This window comes from Maniola jurtina, chromosome 27, assembly GCF_905333055.1.
Source record: "Maniola jurtina chromosome 27, ilManJurt1.1, whole genome shotgun sequence".
In the NCBI taxonomy this organism is placed as follows: Eukaryota; Metazoa; Arthropoda; class Insecta; order Lepidoptera; family Nymphalidae; genus Maniola; species Maniola jurtina.
The window spans coordinates 2,551,192-2,574,056 of NC_060055.1; the positions used below are offsets into that span (position 1 = coordinate 2,551,192).

At 38.6% G+C, this 22,865-nt stretch overlaps 2 protein-coding genes across 26 annotated transcripts in view; one reads left to right on the plus strand and one right to left on the minus strand.

Annotated features, from left to right (window-relative positions):
• Positions 1–19,295, minus strand: part of LOC123878981 (phosphatidylinositol 4-phosphate 5-kinase type-1 alpha) — a 64,100-nt gene extending 44,805 nt beyond the window's left edge. For 22 of the 23 annotated variants that reach the window (XM_045926426.1, XM_045926428.1, XM_045926427.1 and 19 more), the window contains exons 1-4: positions 19,004–19,295; positions 18,847–18,890; positions 10,575–10,713; positions 3,148–3,359 (exon numbers count right to left, since the gene is read on the minus strand). In XM_045926426.1, coding sequence (XP_045782382.1) covers positions 3,148–3,359; positions 10,575–10,713; positions 18,847–18,890; positions 19,004–19,091 — 483 coding nt within the window. In that variant the 5' untranslated portion in view covers positions 19,092–19,295. Of the gene's footprint in view, positions 1–2,715; positions 2,768–3,147; positions 3,360–10,574; positions 10,714–18,846; positions 18,891–19,003 lie in introns of those variants that run through there. The other variant, XM_045926423.1, reaches the window with a different exon arrangement.
• A 177-nt stretch (positions 19,296–19,472) lies between these two features.
• Positions 19,473–22,865, plus strand: part of LOC123878983 (PC4 and SFRS1-interacting protein-like) — a 38,846-nt gene continuing 35,453 nt past the window's right edge. For 2 of the 3 annotated variants that reach the window (XM_045926432.1, XM_045926431.1), the window contains exons 1-2: positions 19,543–19,798; positions 20,586–20,641. In XM_045926432.1, coding sequence (XP_045782388.1) covers positions 19,712–19,798; positions 20,586–20,641 — 143 coding nt within the window. In that variant the 5' untranslated portion in view covers positions 19,543–19,711. The other variant, XM_045926430.1, reaches the window with a different exon arrangement.

Below are 22,865 nucleotides of genomic sequence, written 5' to 3' on the forward strand. Positions count from 1 at the left end.
CACCTTAACTCTTATCTAATCCCTTCAGTTAAGGGATAACTATAAGGTATCTTTAACCACTCTATACACTGATGCTCGTGCCTACAACATTTCACTGAACTGATACTTACTGACAGCAAAGTACAGGAAATGGTATTTAAATGCGAAAAGAGCTGTGATAAGAAATCATACTGTGTCAATAATTATGCTATCACTAAATAAATAAGCGAATTTTTTATGGCAGCTTAAATGAACATCACTTTTGTTAAGTTACGTAAGTTTACCAGGTATTCTTAGCATTATTAAAAGCCTGTTTTTTCTGCATATACTTAATCCTTTTAAAGAAACTGTGTTTCTTGTATAAAGAATTTGATTCTTAGAACAGATTTTTTAGATGTCCAATGTAGGTACATGAAGGAACTCTTCATCAAAAGAGAATGATTACTAAGATTGAAGACTAAACAACTAGAAGAAAACTTGGATAAAGATTAACTGGATATGTTAGCATATTATTATACTATCGAAGATTATGTAAATGATAAAAGAGCGTGGATTTGACCTGCAATTCGCTCCAGCAATGCGTGGGACTTCAATTGCTTTTATACATGGCATAATATTGTATAATATCAAATCTTTGAAAAGAGCAACCGCCGAGTTTCTTGCTGGTTCTTCTTGGTAGGAAAGGCATTCCGAACCAATGGTAGATGCTTTTGACGATTCAAAAGAACTTGTAAAAGTCTAATTGAATAAAAATATTTTGAATTTTGAATTTTGAATTTAGGATTCCAACCTTTAGCTGGGACAAAATCGTAATCACCAGTAAGCTGGATCAAGGACTGTTCCTCGAGTTCTGCACAAGAGTGGCATATTCCGCGATAAAGCAAAATAAAACATAGATTGGCAACAAAGACCGACAGTATAATGTGTATTGTACGAATATAAGAACATTTGAATTGACAGACAGACAAACAACAAAGTGATCCAATAAGGGTTTTGTTTTTCCTTTTGAAGTACGGAACCCTAAAAAAACCCCCTAGACGCGGAAGTCCCAAGGTCTATCGGTTCTTCGAACTATGTGCTTCTGCATTTCAGCTTCGCAACGTTGGGCTATGTCTGTACTCTGGTTTTCCTACTAACAGATCTCCTTATTTCTGATTTCATCCCATAGAGAAACTCCAAGGATAGCTCTCTCCATCGCTCGCTGATTGCCTCTGAGCTTTCTTATGAAGCCCATAGTTAGCATCTATGTCTCGGATCTGTATGTCATCAATAGCAACACTCATTGTTCGAAGATTTTGGTTTTCAAGCACTGAAATTTTTTGGACGAGAAGACACTCAAAGCTTCCCGAACTCTACCGAGTTGGATTGAGGGGCTTTATTTTATTCAGATACAAGTAAGTCCTTGACTGCAATCTCTCCTGGTGGTAAGTGATATGCAGTCTAAGATGGAAGCGGGGCGGGCTTACCTGGAAGGCGTTTGGCATTTTTATTAAACCCATACCCCTTTGGTTTCTACACGGCATCGCACCGGAACGCTTAATCGCTTAGCGGCACGGCCTTGCCGTAGGGTGGTAACTAGGCACGGCCGAAGCCACCCACAGACTATTACCTAGTTCTCGAACATTATTAGTACATTGGTCCTAGTTTGTATAGTTGAGCTATCGTACCGTATGAGTTTCGTACATATACGCCCATTTCCTTATCAATGTTTAAAAAAGATTTATCATTTGAATGATGGATTAAACGAGTCTAAAATCTGAATTTTTTGCTGAATTAATGAACACTTTGCGGAAACTCAGCGCTCGCTGTTTTATGAACGAGGAAAACCAACGTCATAGCTTCATTAGTTCAAGGTTAATTTGGTAATGATCTTTCACAGAACTCCAAGTTAATAGAAATAGTACCTACTGGCTGAAGCAATCGTATGTCTTGGACTTGAACTCGGAGTAATGTGGAAAGTTTTTCCTCTCCATTGCTGTTATGGAGACCTAGACCATTTCGTTGAATGACCTTGTCGAAGCTTCTATTAACTACTAGCTGACGCCCGCGACTTCGTCCGCGTAGGTTAGGTTTTCCAAAATCCTGCGGGAACTCTTTGATTTTCCGGGATAAAAAGTAGCCTATGTGCTAATCCAGGATAATATCTACCTCCATTCCAAATTTCAGCCAAATCCGTCCAGTAGTTTTTGCGTGAAGGAGTAACAAACATATACAAGAGTGAATAGGCACCTTCTAGGTAAACGCGTCCCATCTTAGACCACATCATCACTTTCCATCAGGTGTGATTGTGGTCAAGCGCTTACCTATAGTGAATAAAATAAAAATAAAATAAATAATATACACACAAACACACACACACACACACACACATACAAACTTTCGCCTTTATAATATTAGTAGGAAGTAGGATAATATTTAAATTTAAAAAACCCTCACACAAAACCCTCTAAAAAGTAAATAACTTTCAAACGGCTGAACCGATTTTCTTGGATTATAGCTGAGAACACTCTCGATCAAGTCAAGTCACCTTTCAAACAAAAAAAAACTAAATTAAAATCGGTTCATTCGTTTAGGAGCTACGATGCCACAGACAGATACGCAGATACACATGTCAAACTTATAACACCCATCTTTTTGGGTCGGGGGTTAAAAACCATTGATGCGCGAGTGAGACACATAATTATCTGCAGCTGTGGTGAGAGAGAAACAAAGCTACATGATGGAAGAGGTACTCACAAGGAAGTCATCTGGCTGAATGCCGAAGAGGTCCCGAAAGTATCAAAGCAATCGTATGTCTTGGCTTGAACTCGGAGTAATGAAGACCTAGCATTTTGTTCAATGACCTTGTCTAAGGTTCTATTAACTAAAACCATTGATGCGCGAGTGAGATGCCTAGTTATCTGCAGCTGTGGTGAGAGAGAAACAAAGCTACATGATGGAAGAGATACTCACAAGGAAGTCATCTGGCTGAATGCTGATCCGGTCCCGAAAGTATGAAAGCAATCGCATGTCTTGGCTTGAACTCGGAGTAATGAAGACCTAGCATTTTGTTCAATGACCTTGTCTAAGCTTCTATTAACTAAAACCATTGATGCGCGAGTGAGATGCCTAGTTATCTGCAGCTGTGGCGAGAGAGAAACAAAGCTACATGATAGAAGAGGTACTCACAAGGAAGTCATCTGGCTGAATGCCGAAGAGGTCCCGAAAGTATCGGAACGCAATCGGCGCGTATGTCTTGAACTTGAACTCGGAGTAGTGGTGCGCTGGCGTGTGGTTTGAGCCCTCGTGCGGAAAGTTCGTGGTTTCTACTGTCATGAAGTCTTGCATGAGGAGATCGCGCTCCGGTTTCGATGCTAGGCCTCCTATTGCGTGTTGGATACCTGTAAAGAGAAGACATGGATTGTTTTGGATACGTAATAAAATTATCTATACTAATAATTAAAATTGGAGTGTCTGTCTGTAATTTCGAAATAACTACCTCATATTAAGCTCATATAGTTATTTGAACGATACCATAACTGAATCACACGTTTTTAAAATTTTTGTCTGTCTGTTTGAACGAGCTAATCTTCGGAACGGCTGACCTATTTTGACGGGACTTTCACTGACAAGTAGAGGATTAATTAGCCAAGGAGTAACATAGGCTACTTTTTTAACAGACTTTCGAAAATAGAGGAGTTGTGTTTTAATCCACGCGGGTGAAGCTGCGGGCATCAGCTAGTTATTACCCGACCCGATAAAGAAGTGGTTAAGACAACCGTCTCTTATTCGGGAGGTCGAAGGTTCGATCCCAGGCACGCACCTGAACTATTTGAAGTTATTATGTGCATTTTAAACCCAGCATGCCTGAGAGTTCTCCCATGATATATTTAGAGTTCTCCCATGATTCAGGATCAAACCGAGAGTTCCCTCACTCTAATTGACTCTGGTTATGGTGAGTAGTTATGAAAGTTTTCCACCCCTATGTGGCATCGATGGCATGGTTTAGCCAGAAATCGGGGACGCCCGGCGACATGGGGGTGTTTGGGGCGTCCCCTCGGCTCATACCTCGATTGCCATCTCGACCTGTCGCGTACTATACCTAACCTACTGTATTTACCTATTGTATTTAGATACAGTTAGTCCGAAGTCTAACTAAAGTCAATTTGCAAAGATGGCGTTAATGTGAAAATGGCGTGTCACACATTTTCCGGTAGCTAGTTCGAGGAAGTCGTCAAGGCTCGCTTTTATCTCAATGTCAGGTGTCAACGCACTCATCTTTTCTGTTTCCGTTCGGAAAATGGTGGGGAATTGGAGGCTTTGGCACGAAATACTAACTACATAATTATTACTATCTCTACTATCTAAAGAGAAAAGAAAGAGAGAGAGAAACTTTCAGGTTTTATAAAATAACGAATGTCTGGCACGCGCTGGTTCTTAGTCCATAAGACTTCGAGCTTTGGCGTCAAAATTTTATCTGATTAGGGGCATATATAAAACTGCAATATCACTTCCAAGTTCCAAGTTAGCTCGCTTCAGGCTAACTTGTGTTGAAAAAAAACCGGCCAAGTGCGAGTCTGACTCGCGCACCGAGGGTTCCGTACGCGGGTATTTTCCGACATTTTGCACGATAAATCAAAAACCCTAAAAAAAGGTAAAATAACGTTAAGGAAAAAGATTATGAAAATAACACGTAAAAACAATGCCTCGTGCGCGTATCTTTCGAAATGTTTACATAATTTACATCTAAGAGTAAATAATAATTTTCTAAGAACTGTAGTTTTAGTTTAGTTTTTCATCATCCCAGTATAAACACTTGGTGTATCAAAACAACAAAACTACTAGTAGAATTTATTGAAAAAAGTTTCCTCATTAATATTTCATCATCCCAGCTATGGCTCTCACTTCTGAGCTGTCTCCTCTCAAAATAAGAACCGTTTAGCCATAGACTACCACGCTGGCCAGGTCTGGATTGGCAGATTTCACACACCTTTGAGAAGATTATGGAGAACTCTTAGGCATGCAGGTTTCCTCACCATGTTTTCCTTCACCGTTAAAGCTAGTGATACTTAATTGCTTAAACCGCACATAGCTCCTCAAAGTTAGAGGTGCGTGGCCGGGATCGAACCCTGACCTCCGACTAATAACCGACGCAACGACTTAACCACTAGGCCATCACCCCATTAAAATTTAGAGTCACTTATTAAAAGAAGAAGAATTTCTAAAATAAATTCTCTAATTTGGTTTGATTGCCCGATACCATCTTAATAGTTATAGTAGAAAGTTTTTAATTGTTTTGAATGTGAATTAGTTATTTTAAGCATATTTAACTACTCATGTGTCTATTAAGTATAATAATAATGAAAAAATATAGCTGTGCTATCCGCCTCCTAATCGGAGGTCGGGGGTTCGATCCCGGGCACGCACCTGAACTTTTCGAAGCTGTGTGCATTTTTAACCCCCGATCCAAAAGGGTGTTGTATCTGTGTATCGGTCTGTGGCATCGTAGCTCCTAAACTAATGAACCGATTTTAATTTAGTTTTTTTTTTTTGTTTGAAAGGTGGCTTGAACGAGAGTGTTTTTAGCTATAATCGAAGATAATCTGTACAGCCGTTTGAAAGTTATCAGCTCTTTTCTAATTACTGTAACCTTCACTGGTCGAGGTTTATAAATTTTAAATTTACACTCGTAAGTAATTAAATATCACTTGCTTAATCGGTGAAAGAAAACATCGTGAGGAAACCTGCATACCCGAGAGTGTTCCATAATGTAATTCCAAAGGTGTATGAATTCTACCAATGCGCACTCGGCCAGCGTGGTAGACTATGGCCCAAACCCTTCTCACTCTGAGAGGAGACCCGTGCTCAGTAGTGCGGCGGCGATGGATTGATCATGATGATGGTGTCGCCAAAATGGCCTTGTATACAACCTTGTATGTTCATTTTGTATGCAACCACTAGATCTAGGCATATTAAATAGGTATTATCAAGAGTATTGAATGTACATATATACAATATACATTATACATATATAATAACTAAGTAGGTATAATGTTTGTATGTGTCCCGAGATAATGGGCGTGAATCATTGTTTAGGATTCAGCTTATCCGCATGTGTGTTTGTTAGTCATTGCCCTGCTATCTTGTAAACAATTGATTCTAACAGTAATCGGCTCTCTTCAGCTCTCTTTGCGTGTTTTATCGCCTTTATAATGAGTAGTGCTCTGAAGAGCTGCATGACCTCATTCCACCTTCCTTTTTCTACAACCACACCGCACTTCACCGCAAGCAATTTCACCCTCACCACCTGGGTGCCTGGTGCACTTGGACCGCCCGTTGAGCCAGATCCTTTATTCCACGTACATGCAAACTATGGAATCAACTCCCATCGGCGGTGTTCCCACTAGAATATTCAAGGGGCGGACCGACAAATTCCTGAAAGGCCGGCCACGCATCGGCGGTACCTCTGGTGCTGCATAAGTTCATGGGCGGCGGTAATCACTTAACATCAGGTGACCCGCCTGCTCGTTTGCTCGCTATTTTATTATAAAAAAAAATCATCACAATCATCAATATCAACCGATAAACGTCCACTGCTGGACATAGATATCTTGTAGAGTCCACACGCCACGAGGAAAAAAAATAATTAAATATCTTATCAATAACTAAATCGATTATGTAATTTAATTTTAACTATTGATTAATTACTTAATTACTTTAGATTATTTCGGTATCAAAATAGTTTTCTATAATGTAACGAAGATTCTCGATTTAGGTTTGTCATTTTCATATTTAGGGTTCTGTACCTCAAAAGGAAAAAAGGAACCCTTATAGGATCACTTTGTTGTCTGTCTGTCTGTTGTGTCTGTCAAGAAACCTATAGGGTACTTCTCGTTTACCTAGGATCATGAAAGGCAGGTAGGTAGGTCTTATAGCACAAGTAAAGGAAACAATCCGAAAACCGTGAATTTGTGGTTACATCACAAAAAAAATTAAAACGTGTTCATGAACAAATTATTACTATTAGTATTTTCAATATTCAAAGTGAGGTAACTATACCTACCCCAGGTATCATATGAAAGGGCTTTACCTGTCCATTCTAAAATATTTATTTTTTATTTTTTATGCATAATAGTTCTTCGATTTATCGTGCAAAATGTCGAAAAAACCGAGTACGGAACCCTCGGTGCGCGAGTCTGACTCGCACTTGACCGGTTTTTTACCATATTTACCATATCATACAAAAAATGAATGGATTACCAATCACTCGACAGACAATTTGATGAATAACCATCTATAAATAGCTTTCTGATAATCAAAGTTTTTATCATCTATTCCGTCTAGATGGTGCCCGCGATTTCGTCCGTGTGGATTCAAGTTTAAAAAAAAACCCGCACGGAAACTCTTTCATTTGACCTGCCAAACATCATGATTCTAGGTCAACGGGAAGTACCCTATAGGTTTTCTTGACAGACACGACGGACGGACGGACGGACGAACGGACAGACAGACAGACAGACAAAGTGATCCTATAAGGGTTCCATTTTTCCTTTTGAGGTACGGAACCCTAAAAATGAAAAAGTGTTATATCTAGTACGATGGTACGGAACCGATTTTTTTTACAGCAAGGCCATACAATCAAACAATTCAGTGAAACGCATGACTCAACCTCGATCTGGAATTCCACACCGGTTTAAGCTAAACCAAGCACACCCTCTCTTTAATTGGGAAGCCTTTGATCTGCGGATTATAAACCTGCCAGTTACTTTGTCATGACCTAGCGTATTTAGTATTAGTATTTACATGGGGTTCTCTTGTGTAGTATACTAAACAAGTAAATTAAAAATTTATAACACCCCCGACAAGTGAAGGTTACAGTAATAACTAGAAAAGAGCTGATAAATTTCAAACGGCTGAACCGATTTTCTTGGATTATAGCTAAGGACACTCTCGATCGAGCCACCTTTCAAACAAAAAAAAACTAAATTAAAATCGGTTCATTAGTTTAGGAGCTACGATGCCACAGATAGATACACAGATACACAGTACACACGTCAAACTTATAACACCCCTCTTTTTGGGTCGGGGGTTAATTACAACGATCGCAAATCAAGTAAACAACATCCATGTAACAGTGTGAATTTTTGGGAATCTATCGAATTTTTTCCCCAGTGAGACTCGGTGGGACTTCTAATGGATAAAATTTAAAAAACCCTCCACACAAAAACCTCGTAAAAAAAGGTTTTACATATTTTATTCATTAAATTTTTATTTCACACTTATTAATCTTTTTAACTCCCGACCCAAAAAGAGGGGTGTTATAAGTTTGACGTGTGTATCTGTGTGTTTGCGTATCTGTCTATGGCTATGGGAGAAAAATTTCGATTAATTCCCAACGAGCCACAGGCCGGTAACGCATTGGCGGTTCCTCTGGTGCCGCAAATGTTCCTAAGCAGTGGTAGCATTACATCAGGCGTACCAGCTGTTTTTTTACATGGTCCAATATAAAGATGCAACAGGTCTGCACAGAGACACCGTATAGCTAGTTTTTTTTTTCTCTCTTTCGTCTGGCTTTACAAAGATAAGCCAATGTCAAGTTTGTAGTTATTTGTAACAAGTTAGTTAAACTATACAAGTATGGACCTCATCTGTGCCGGCGCTCGCCGACAGACGCACGGCACCCCCTTAGAGCGCTTTCCAGTCAGTTTTAACAAAATAAAACACTCCAAAAAGGCAGAGCACGCCCGCCAGCTAACACCAACACAGACGAAGTCCAGCTAGTTAGTATGTTTGTACCGATATAGCTAACATAGCTAACAGTAGGGCAGATATTGACGTCATATTAATTAACACATCCAGGCCTCGAGTCGAACTGCGAAACCGCTAATCGCTCAATGTATATGTTGCTACTATGTAGGACACTGGGTCATACTATGTGATGGAATGTAATTGTTATATATGTAGTTGACTTCAGACTTCACACCTTTCGACGGTCTTTCTGGCGCAGTGGTGAGCTCTGTGTTGTTATAAATGGGAGGTCCAGGGTCTATTCCTGGCAGGGTCAATTTGGGTTTTTAGGGTTCCGTACCTCAAAAGGAAAAACAGAACCCTTATAGGATCACTTTGTTGTCTGTCTGTCTGTCGGTCCGTCCGTCCGTCGTGTCTGTCAAGCAAACCTATAGGGTACGTTCCGTTGACCTAGAATTATGTTTGGCAGGTAGGTAGGTCTTTTAGCACAAGTAAATTAATAATTCCGAAAACCGTAAATTTCTGGTCACATCATTTAAAAAAAAATTAAAAAGTGTTTAAATCAAAGTAAGAAAACTATACCAAGTGGGGTATCATATGAAAGGGTTTTACCTGTACATTCTTAAACATTTTTTTATCTATTTTTATGCATAATAGTTTTTGAGTTATCGTGCAAAATGTTGGAAAAAATACCCGAGTACGGAACCCTCAGTGCGCGAGTCTGACTCGCACTTGGCCGGTTTTTTTAATTTCTATATTGTCTCTGGTCTGATCTGGTGGGAGACTACGGCCGTGGCTAGTTACTACCCTAGCGGCAAAGCCGTGCCGTCAAGCGATTTAACATGGACGTCCATAGCTGGACATGGACATCCAGAAGCTCTCTGCGACTCCTTTGACCTGTCTGTCCCACCAAGGTTCTTGCAACACTGTGCTTTCCAGTACGAGGTCGCCATTCCAGCACCTTGGGACCCTAAGGTCTATCGGTTATTCGAACAAGTACCCCGCCGTATGATTTCAACTTCAGTTTCGCAACCCGCACGATATTAGTTATTTTATACATATATTACATATACAATTCAGCTCTTGACTGCAATCTCACCTGATGGTGATGGTGATGATGCAGTTTAAGATGGAAGCGGGCTAACCATGAAAGGGGTATGGCAGTTTTCATTAAACCCATACTCCTTTGGTTTCATCGTATCGTACCGGAACGCTAAATCGTTTGGCGACACGGCTTTGCCGGTAGGATGGTAACTAGCCACGGCCGAAGCCTCCCACCAGACCAGACCAGAATTTTAGAAATTATAACATTACAAATCCCTACCGGCAATAGGACCACGTTAGTTAGTTATTAGGTATACTGCAAATGGACCGTGGGAACAATCTATTGCGAAGCGATTAGATAACGCGTTTGCGCTGGCTCGCGGAAACTATGTACCAGTGCTGTATACTTGTTTATATCTATAGTTAATAGATATACAGTTTATACTTGCGTCTGCGCATAGCCACCACGCAAAGAGAATCACTACCCATATAATAAATGCGACAGTGTGTTTGTTTGTTGGTTTGCCCTTCAACCAAGTCGCAACGGAGCAACGGGTCGACGTGATTTTTTTACCCTCGACCCAAATAGAGGGGTGTTATAAGTTTGATGTGTGTAGCTTTTCCAATGGCATGCAGATACGCATTGAACACCCCATGACCAGCCAGTGCCTGCTAACCCCATCTGTCGACTTCTCCGTGTTTTTGATGTATCCACTCTTTAAGGTTGGGTATGAGACCTCTTTATATTTTTTAATTTTTTTTTTAAAGATTATTAGCCATGCTAAGCATGACTAAATGTTTGTACTGCACTGTTGTGTACTCACCGAGCTGTATGGAGCCCATAATCTGCGAGGATTGTATCTTCTTGTATGTGATCTCGCCGCCCTCGCCGACACGCCGATGGCCGATCTTGCGGTCCGACTTGTGGACCTTGCTGATCGCCCCCGACGGGCCAACCGCTGGCTGCAACAGAAACACACACAAATTTAAGTAACTAGCAGTTTCATGGAATATTATGGTAAATTGAAGAATTGAAAAGAGCAACCGTCGAGTTTCTTGCTGGTTCTTCTCGGTAGGAACGGCATTCCGAACCAGTGGTTCGGAATTTTGACGATTCAAAAGCAATTGTTAAAGTCTACTTGAATATAAATCTATTCTATTCGTCATCATCGTCAACTGACAGAAATCCACTGTTAGATATTAGTTTCTAGAATATGTCTGCAAAATTTCATGGACTTTGGTTGCTTAATATTCAAATGAAATTGGAACTACGATTGTATGGAGTAAGTGACGGAGAGAGCCCTGTTAAGATCATGGTTAGAAAGACAGTGAAATAAATAAAAAATAAAAGCATAATTAGCATGTATTGGTTTTTACTTTTTAACCCCCGACCCAAAAAGAGGGGTGTTATAAGTTCGACGTGTGTATCTGTATCTGTCTGTGGCATCGTAGCGCCGAAACGAATGAACCGATTTTAATTTTGTTTTTTTTTTTGTTTGAAAGGTGGCTTGATCGAGAGTGTTCTTAGCTATCATCTAAGAAAATTGGTTCAGCCGTTTGAACGTTATCAGCTTTTTTCTAGTTACTGTAACCTTCACTTGTCGGGGGTGTTATAAATTTTTAATTTACACTTGTTACCACTGCCTTCATGATGCGGACGCAAAAGTCGGCGAATTTCCGACCGGGGTTGTGATTTCTGCGTCAACCTCGAATTCCAACCTACTTGCACTAAAGCGTGGACATGGTCAACCGTTAACTCCGTGTCTATGGAACAGATGCAACTACGTTTTTTTTTTTTTTTAGAGACTAGCGCTTGGCTGCAATTACACCTGCTAGCAAGTGATGATGCAGCATAAGATGTCGCGCGCTTGCCTAGAAGTTGCCTATTCACTCTTGACTTAAAGGTCATATTAAAAGTGGAAGGGAAAACTGATGCCGGAAAGGCGTTCCATATTTAAAAAAAAATCCTAGCGGTTCGGATTAGAAACGAGGAAGCAAATCGCTTCGTACGCGTTCGAGGAATTTCAACTACGTACGGACGTATTGTCCCGTTGTCCCCGCTGACCGTGTCCCCGTTAACGGGGACAACGGGATTCGAATAAAAGATGCAGACCTTGACGATGCCTTGCATATATTAAGTTTAGCATGATCATAACACAAGTGTAAATTAAAAATTTATAACACCCCCGACAAGTGAAGGTTACAGTAATAACTAGAAAAGAGCTGATAACTTTCAAACGGTTGAACCGATTTGCTTGGATTATAGCTAAGAACACTCTCGGTCAAGCCACCTTTCAAACAAAAAAAAAAAAACTAAATTAAAATCGGTTCATTAGTTTAGGAGCTACGATGCCACAGACAGATACGCAGATACACACGTCAAACTTATAACACCCCTCTTTTTGGGTCGGGGGTTAAAAAGATAGATCATAGAACCTAGAAGTACCTCTAGTCCGTTGACCTTTATGTTTGTTGCTATCAAATCGCCATTGTATATTTGTCATTCGCAATAATGGCGTCGTTGACAATGGATGCATGTCAGGGCCGCGCTCGGCCGCGCTTGCACTCCGCGAATCAACTCATTCTTCTCTACTACTAATAATAATTGTTGATGACAGTTAGAGCTCGTTCACACAGGCTGCGTAAGCGTAGACGTTCACGCGCGATACTACGCACGTGTCACGTGTACGTGCTGCATACACAATTGGTGTGAATCGGCCATTACTTTCCCCTTGGAGCGGTCTGCGGTACGCACTCATACGATCCGAGTCCGTGAAGATACGGATATATAGAAAACTCAGACCGAAATCGGATGTTGCTTACGCACTAATTAATATCATGTAAGTAATATAATAAACAAGTCGTAAGATGTGTAAAAATGCAACGATAGAGAATGAACAGCTACACGTGACACGTGCGGTTTCATACAGTTCCGTACATTACAACGCAATGGTACGCGCTACGTCTACGCTTACGCAACGCTTATGCAGCCTGTGTGAACGAGCTATTATACTGTATATGATTTGGTACACACACGCAAGTACGTCATTTGTTTATTTTCGGTCATTTTCGATACAAGAAGGAAAATGCATGAATGAATCGCCACTCGGAATATTCGGTTGAGGAAATACTATTAGGTAGTTAAATCTGGTGGCATATTGCCAATATTTGTAGTCAGTGTGAATTGAACGATATTATAGGTAAGCAATATGGACTACTAGCCGATGCCCGCGACTTCGCCCGCGTGGATTTCGGTTTTTTTTAAATCCCGTGGGAACTCTTTGATTTTCCGGGATAAAAAGTAGCTTTTGTGCTAATCCAGGATATTATCTATTTCTATTCCAAATTTCAGCCAAATCCGTCAAGTAGTTTTTGCGTGAAGGAGTAACAAACATACACACACACATACACAGGTTCATCCCGGAAAATCAAAGAGTTCCCACGGGATTCGCAATTCCACGTTCCCCATCCTCAGCATCTATCCGCCCGTCACCGAACGGGAAGTAGACAGTCGATAAACTGGTGGAGTAGCCAGTGATTCTTAATAATACTTACTAATTTAAATCTTAGCACAACTTGATAGATTTTTAAAACTCAATCCATCCATCCATCCATCCATACTAATATTATATTATACAAATGCGAAAGTGTGTCTGTCTGTCTGCTACCTTTTCACGAAACGCAGAGTTGCTTATATCCCGGGGACGGACATAGGCTACTTTTTATCCCGGTAAATCAAAGAGTTCCCACGGGATTCCTAAAGTCCCATCCGTTTAACCGATTTATATGAAGAGTACCGGGGCAGCTTGCGTCCATGAAATTGACATAGACAACTTTTTATCCCAGAAAAACCAACAGTTCCCACGGGATCTATAACAATCTAAATCCACGCGGACGAAGTCGCGGGCATCCTCTAGTATGGAATAAATTGCTAAAGGATGTGGTTACGTCAAGCTCCGTTAACCAGTTCAAGAATAGATTGGACAAACATTTGGAAGACTGGAAGCACTTCTGATATAGACGCATCAGCGAAAGCTGCTTAGTCTAAATAATAACATAATACATACATATCAAAAAACCGGCCAAGTGCGAGTTAGACTCGCGCACCGAGGACTCCGTACTCAGGTATTTTTTCCTACATTTTGCACGATAAATCAAAAACTATTACGTATAGGAATAAATAAAAGTTTTTTTTAATGTACAGGTAAAGCCCTTTCATATGACACCCCACTTGGTATAGTTATCTTACTTTGAAATTTTTTAATTACTAACATTTTAATATATTTTTTTTAGATATGTAACCACAAATTCACAGTTTTCGGAATACCTCTACCTGCCAAATTTCATGATTCTAGGTCAACGGGAATTACCCTATACTATAGGTTCTCTTCACAGACACGACAGACGGACAAACAGTCAGACATAGAACAAAGTGATTCTACAAGGGTTCCGTACCTCAAAAGGAAAAACGGAACCCTTATAGGATCACTTTGTTGTCTGTCTATATGTCCGTCCGTTCGTCCGTCGTGTCTGTCAAGAAAACCTATAGGGTACTTCCCGTTGTCCTAGAATCATGAAAGGCAGGTAGGTAGGTCTTATAGCACAGATACTGGAATAAATCTGAAAACCGCGAATTTGTGGTTACATCATTAAAAAAAATATGTTTCAATTGTCAAAGTAAGATAACTATACCAAGTGGGGTATCATATGAAAAGCCTTTACCTGTACGGTGTACATCCTAAAACAGATTTTTATTTATTTTTATGTACTTATAATAGTTTTTGACTTATCGTGCAAAATGTTGGAAAAAATACCCGAGTACGGAACCCTCAGTGCGCGAGTCTGATTCGCACTTGGCCGGTTTTTTTCCTTTTGTGGTACGGAACCCTAAAAAGGGGAAATATACATAAATGCGGAACTTCCGCGTCTGGACGGCAGCCAGTTCGACTCCCGGAATGGGCAATTCCACCCGAGAATCTGAGTCATATGTTTTACATAGGACAACGACCCCGCAAAGACATGTCATACGGTTTCTGTCACATTAGTTTATTGTTTAGGATTTCCGTTAAGTTTTTAGGGTTCCGTAAGGTTGTCAACTGGATCCTATTACTAGCCTCCGCTGTCCGTTCGTCTGTCATTATCTCGCGAACCGTAATACCTAAATAGAGAATTGTCACAGAATGTGTATTTCTATTGCCACTATATAAAATACTATAAAGGCGAAAGTTTGTGTGTATGTGTGTGTGTATGTTTGTTACTCCTTCACGCAAAAACCATTTTACGGATTTGGCTGAAATTCAGAATGGAGATAGATAATATCCTGGATTAGCACATAGGCTACTTTTTATCCTGGAAAATCAAAGAGTTCCTACGGGATTTTAAAAAACCGAAATCCACACGGGTGAAGCCGCGAGCGGGACAGATAGACAGACAGACACATTTTCGCATTTATAATATTAGTATGGATCTATCTGAAAGGTTTGTATATACTACAATAGAAGTACCTACCAATCAAAGTAATTAGTAAGTAGGTAAACAGGTGTATTTATTTGTAATACATTATATTACATAACAAACTTGCACTGACACAGTAAACTATGCTCTTCATGTAATGTATGTTTATTACTCAAGGTCTTGCGTCTTCCGTAATCCAGTACATCGAGTAAACTAGCTAGCACCCACGGCTTCACTCGCGAAAATATAAACCCTTTTAATTACCTCAAAAAGAAAAACGGGACCCTTATAGGATCACTTTGTTATCTGTCTGTCTGTCTGTCCGTCGTGTCTGTCAAGAAAACCTATAGGGTACTTCCCGTTGACCTAGAATCATGAAATTTGGCAGGTAGGTAGGTCTTATAGCACAATTAAAGAAATAAATCTGAAAACCGTGAATTTGCGGTTGCATCATCAAAAAAAATAAAAAAGTATTTAAATTTTCAACTGTAAGATACAAGTGGGGTATCATATATGAAAGGGCTTTACCTGTACATTCTAAAACAGTTTTTTTTTGCATAATAGTTTTTGATTTATCGAGCAAATGACAAAAAAATACCCAAGTACGGGACTCTCGATGCGGTCGGTTTTTTTGTGATGTTCATTTGTGACAAATTCTTGGTTTTCAGATTTTTTTCCTTTACTTGTGCTAAAAGACCTACCTGCCTGACAAACTTCATGACACTAGGTCAACGGGAAGTGCCCTATAGGTTTTCTTGACAGACTCAACAGATGGACAGACAGACAGACAAACAACAAAGTGATCCTATAAGGGTTCCATATTTCCTTTTGACATACAAAACCCTGAAAAGTAAGTTTCTAGTATGATAAAAGCATGTTCTGTTGTGCATCATTTACTGGGTCACCTGATCACGGTGGCCATGCATCTGTGACTAACTTATGTGAAGAATAACGGAAACGCGTCTGGTTCTAGTGATGAGAACCTAATGGGTTTTTAAAACACTATCCATGTAACTAAGTGGTTATTTCCACTTTGTTCTAGTAGATTATTTCCACTTTGTCTTGTTGTATTTTCCTAATGTTTGCTTTATTTACTACAAGATTGGTACTGATTCTGAACGCCACTTTTTAGAGTACCTATATTATGTCCTTTTCTTGAGAATTACCAAAATAATCCAATTAATATTATAAATGTGATAGTGTGGATGCTTGTTACTCAGTCACGCAAAAACTACTGGACGGATTTGGTTGAAATTTGGAAGGAAGATAGATTATACCCTGTATTAACACATAGGCAATTTTTTATCCCGGAAAATCAAAGAGTTCCCGCGGGATTTTGGAAAACGCAAATCCACGCGGACGAAGTCGCGGGCATCAGCTAACATTAAATAACAGACGATTTAATTTGGAACTGTCAAACCTCGTGACTTAGGTGCTAATCATGAACCTATATTGTTTAAATGCATAGAGAGCACTATTTAGTCTTTCAATTGAAAATTAATTTTCCTTCCTTTTCTAGCAATATTAAAAAGAAAAAGATGCAGATATTCTAGTTTTGAGAAAACATCAGGATCAAGACCATTTAACACCTTCCCTGACACAGTGGTGAGTGCTGAGGTCCTAGGACCAATTATGGGATTTTTAAAATTTCTCTGGTCTCCACTTTAAAAAAAAACCTATATCCAGTATCCATGTAGATGAATGAATGGATGAATATACTTTTATTGTAGGTACACCACTAGATTATTACAGCAAAACACATACAAAAATATAGGCAGGCACAATTATTTGGCAGCCTTATAGCTTGCTACTAGCTACTTGCTACTCTTCTCGGTAGGAACCGCATTCCGAACCAGTGGTAGGTTTTATTGACGATTCAAAAGCACTTGTAATAGTTTAATTGAATAAAAACATTTTGAATTTTGAATTTTGAATTCTACCTAGCGATTTCTTCCAAGCAACGAAAAATGGTTTTTTCAGCTTAGTCCGTAGTTAGTATAATATACAAGTGTAAATTAAAAATTTATAACACCCCCCCGACAAGTGAAGGTTACAGTTAACTAGAAAAGAGCTGATAACTTTCAAACGGCTGAACCGATTTTCTTGGATTATAGCTAAGAACACTCTCGACCAAGCCACCTTTCAAACAAAAAAAAAACTAAATTAAAATCGGTTCATTAGTTTAGGAGCTACGATACCACAGACAGACACACACGTCAAACTTATAACACCCCTCTTTTTGGGTTGGGGGTTAAAAATGTGATATAGGATATAGATACATGACAATTCACATGTTATGAATCTTTTTCAGATTGTAGCGTCAACAGTGACTAATGAGGGATGAGTAATCAACCAATTAGGGAGAGCAGCTATAATTACACTTGTATTAGTACAACTGACAATAACAAAGACAAAAATGCAAATAAGTATGCAGGTGAGATCACAGTAACAGTATCTCGAATTATTAAATAAATTTAAATTATAAAGAACTATCTTATGCCCACAACTTCACAAAGTTCAAACCCCTATTTTACCCCCTTAGGAGTCAAATTTTCAAAAATTCTTTCTTAGCAGATGTCTATGTCATAGTAGCTATTTGCCAAATTTCAGCCTGATCTATCCAGTAGTTTGAGCTGTGTGTTGATAGATAAGGATATTTAGATAAGGCAATTATCCCCAATGTGGAAGCAACTAGCTACAGACTATTTTCTCATTTAAGAAACATAAAATCAATCTTAAATCAATGTGTGGTTCTTTGTTGATTAAACATATAAAAATATGTTAATAGTCAATGAAAATACATAGTTGCAATAGATATTGACGAAATTTGGTATAGAAATAGAGATATCTCAGAGAGAGGATATAATCTAGATTCTAGATAGAATATCAAAGTTACCAATGAATTTTTAAATGAAATCTTAATCTACAGGGATGAAGACACAGGCATCAGTTAGTCACACTTATATTATAAAGGCGAAAGTTTGTATGTATGTGTGTGTGTATGTTTGTTATTCCTTCACGCAAAAACTACTGGATGGATTTGGCTGAAATTTGGAATGGAGATAGGTAATATCCTGAATTAGCACATAGGCTACTTTTTATCCCGGAAAATCAAAGAGTTCCCACAGGATTTCAAAAACCTAAATCCACATGGACAAAGTCGCAGTCATCATCTAGTAAAATATAAATCAAAAAGTTCTTTGTACAGTCTTTCCCTTATTATAGATATTAAGTACATTATTAACAGACAGTACTTTGCGCTATTGTAATTTCATAGTACTCATCTTACACACAGACATTTAAAAATTACCCAAGTTTGGTTTAATTCAAAAGCCAATAAGTGAGGTGAAAATGTGGTTTAATCATCCTTTAGACTAGGTAAGCAAATTAACAAAATCAAATATATTGTACAAAAAATATCAAGCAGCCTAATGACTCATTAAACATATCAAACAGGTGTCAACCCTAGAGTTAATTACATAAACACAATTAAAAAAAACAATGCTAATTTACGACTTTTTTCCCACTCCTATGTTTCTCGCATACTAATGATAGGAACTTTCTCTGAGCGTGTTCTAGTCTGTGTTTTTCGAGGCTGGCATGAATGAAAACGTAAATATATCACAACAATGAGCTACTTACGTCGTAAGGTACATTTTTCTCTGCAATTGAAACTCTGTCGCGATCTGTAAAGAAAGAAATGAACGGGTTAAAAAACCAAAAAATAGGTCGTGTGTATAAACTTTGCATATAGCAAATGAGCTTTGTTATGGCTATACTATAGTAAGTTAATACGTACCATCATCTTCGGAGCCAGACTGACCAGTCGCCTCAGCTTTTTTCACGGCTTCCATCACTTCTATGTGATCAGTATCACCTGAGGCCATTTTTATTTTCACGATACACCCCTATTTTGAAGTCACATAAACGAATCTTTGCACAATATTATTTTGCATGGCTCACATCACACTTTTGTTGCCAACACAATGATTCACAATAATTTAATTAGAAGAAATCAATTAATTTACGCGAAAATGTTCGCCCGAAGCATCCATTTGACACGACCGCTAATAGTAACTATGTTGCCCAATTGAAAAATTTGTCGCAAGCCATTTTGAAGTTTATTTTTTAATAGCAACAGTTTCTGAACTTGTCAAATGTCTATGGAAATTACGAGGACACTTCACGTTGTCCTGCCTAGAGCAGCGTTTACGTGGTCAGGACTCGTAACTAAACATCTCAATAATAAAGTATGGCAATACCAAAGAACAGAACGCCATGTTTATTTCTTTTCTTTACCGTCAATTTTCGTTGCCGCGGTAAGAATTTTAGGTTAATTCTTATCATAGCGTCTTTTTAAAATTTTAATTCAATTACTTTTTGAACCATTGCGAAAGAGTTTATTTATCGTCCTTAGATCTAACGGCTGTTCTTTTGCGGTTACAGTGAACGTGACAGCGGTAATCATTGTCTATAAACCGAAGTTAGTATTTTGATAACTGTCCCAATGAAAATGGGTAAGAAAGTACGTGAATATAAAGCAGGGGATTTTATATTTGCCAAAGTTAAAGGATATCCAGCATGGCCTGCAAGGGTGAGTGGAAAATTCATATAAAACAGGTAGACAAGTTGTTTTTGTGTTTGCATTTCTTATCCGATTTTCAGGCGGGAAGACATATTGAGTAGGAATGACGCCGATTGATGCTTTGGTTAATTTTCTGCGTTTTATTGCTATAATTACACTTTCACTTAACTATTTTCACATATTTATGTGATGGGAAACCTTAAAAAAACGTTTTTTAAATCCTATCAATAACATGATAGGAAGTTTTAATATTTGCTATGGTAGGTTACACTAATATTCAAGACCAAATTAGAAAGTATAATTTCTAAATAACTAGATATCATGTTGACCAAATCTCTATTAGACTCAACTTTTTAACCCCCAACACTAAAAGAGGGGTGTTATAAGTTTGATGTGTGTATCTGTGTATCTGTCTGTGGCATCGTAGCTCCTAAACTAATGAACCGATTTTAATTTAGTTTTTTTTTGTAGGAAAGATCGCTTGGTTGAATCTCTTATGCAGTTGGCTGAAAGCCATCAATTTACATAATATGTTTAAACTTGAAGTAATTACATCCAGTATTCAGGAGTTATAAGACTGCGACAGACGGACAGACAAGGGCAATTTCCAAGTAGACTCAGAGACCTTGTTTTGCTTTGTCAATTAACGGCACACATTATTAGGTTACTGTTGCTGACACTAGAAGAAGAGACAACATTGTATAAAACATGAAAAAGATAGTAGTAGTAGTAGGATGTTATGATAAAGAAGTAGCCTTGTTGTTAATTGCTTAATAACATGGCAATATCTTTGCAGGTCCAACGGATGAATGGCAAAAAATACTTTGTGTATTTCTACGGCACAGGGGAGACGTAAGTATCCATAGTCTTACTAATATCATCATTATTTCAGCGTCCATACTAATATTATAAATGCGAAAGTGTGTCTGTCTGTCTATCAATATCAATATCATCATCATTTCAGCATCCATACTAATATTATAAATGCGAAAGTGTGTCTGTCTGTCTATCTGTCTGTCTGTCTGCTACCTTTTCACGGCCTAACAGTTTAACCGAGTCTGACGAAATTGGTACAGGGTTAGCTTATATCCCGGGGACGGACATAGCGCACGGTCTGGCGCAGGAAAACAGCCTCACTATTGTGCAGAGTCCGTGGAAGCAGCAACAGCATCCTGCGTATGATTAGTGATAAGGCGGATGGTCCTCTGCTGGGGAAACTCATGCAGAGGACTAAATCCCTTTTAGTAATTAAGTACTAACATAGTTTTTAAGTTTTTTATTGTTACTAACTACTTAGTGTTTAAGTACTAACATAGTTTTTAAGTTTGTATTGTTACTAACTACTTAGTGTTTAAGTACTAACATAATTTTTAAGTTTTTTGTTACTAACACTAATGGATCTGTGTTGTCCGATTATTAAATAAATAAATAAATAAATAGGCTACTTTTTATCCTGGAAAATCAAAGAGTTCCCATGGGATTCCTAAATACCCATCCGCTTAACTGATTTGTATGAAATTTAATACCAAGGGAGCTTGCGTACCTGTAATTGACAAAAGCATCTTATCCCGGAAAATCAAACAGTTCCCACAGGATCTTTAAAAACCTGAATCCACGCGGATGAAGTCGCGGGCATCCTCTAGTTTCTATTTACTTGGAGTTCTGTGAAAGATCATTACCAAATTAACCTTGTAATATTAATAATAATCCCTAAAACGCTTCAAGGTAATCTTAATACATTAAAAATGCCTAAAAACACGCTCGCGCTCATTCAAAAAGCAGTTATTCTCAACACCTGTTGCATAACGCGAAAGTTTCTAAATTCACCAGCATCATCATAAAAATATGCCACACTTGGCTTAGGCCCGTGTGACATACAATTTACCCCTGTAAAAAGGGAGACAAAATGAAAGAAGAAATATAAATAATAATAATAATTTATTGATACTTACTTATACATACATAATTTACATAGCAAGATTGAAATTCCTACCTTCTGCATTAGGAAATACCTGTATTGCAGAAGGCAAAGTTTAAAGTTTTCTTAATTAATTTCTGATATTCAAACTTAACTAGGCTAAAACTATGAATGTCCACTGCTGAATATATGCCTATTCCAAAGAGCCATCACATACAGCTTGTGGTTCTTCCTCATTTTTTTTTTCTCTCGTCTGGCTTTACACTGATTAGCGAATGTCAAGTTTGTAGTTATTTACAAGTTAGGGAAACTATATGTATAAGTATGGACTTCGTCTGTGCCGGCGCCCGCCGACATACACGCGGCGCCCCTTTAGAGCGCTTCCCAGTCAGTTCCACCACCAATAAACACCAGCAGAACACAAAAACCGGCCACTTCTAACAAAAATAACTCCAAAAAGGCACAACACGCGCGTCATCAAACGCCAACACAAACTGTCCTTCTTCCTCTTATTCTTTGGAGTTATGTAGGTCCTTGGATACCCTGTATCACTTAAACTGTCTTAGAGTGCAGTCCTTCATCCAGCCATTTCCCACTACCCTCTTTATACAAGGTGTTAGGAAATGTATGTAACATTCTGGTAAGCTGAGGTCAGGACCAATGTGTAGATGTACCATAAAAATATTGAGCCTCATAGTGTGATACTTGTGGGAGATATTATGAGGACAGAAGGAACTTGCTTCTTTCTTTCTCATTGCTTGTTTCTTTTAATTTTGTTGCAGAAATTGACAGTGCAAATGACTTAATAAAGTTAGGGCATACACATTTAAGAGGGGTCTCTCTGTCACTTGCTCCATACAAACGTAGTTCATATCTCATTTGAATACTAACCAATTATGATACTGAATGGAATTTTGTAGAACCGTTCCAGGAACTAATATCTATGCCTGTGGTTTTCCAGATTTCTGTTAAAATATTCGGTTTCAATGTTACGCGGTCTTAACAATTCACATACAAATCTTTGAGCCCCTGTAATTTTAAAACTACATATTTTTAGAAAAATCTAAAACACCACAGGCACAGATATTAGTTTCTAGAATGTGTCTGCAAAATTTCATGGACTTGGTTGCTTAATATTCAAATGAAATTGGGACTACG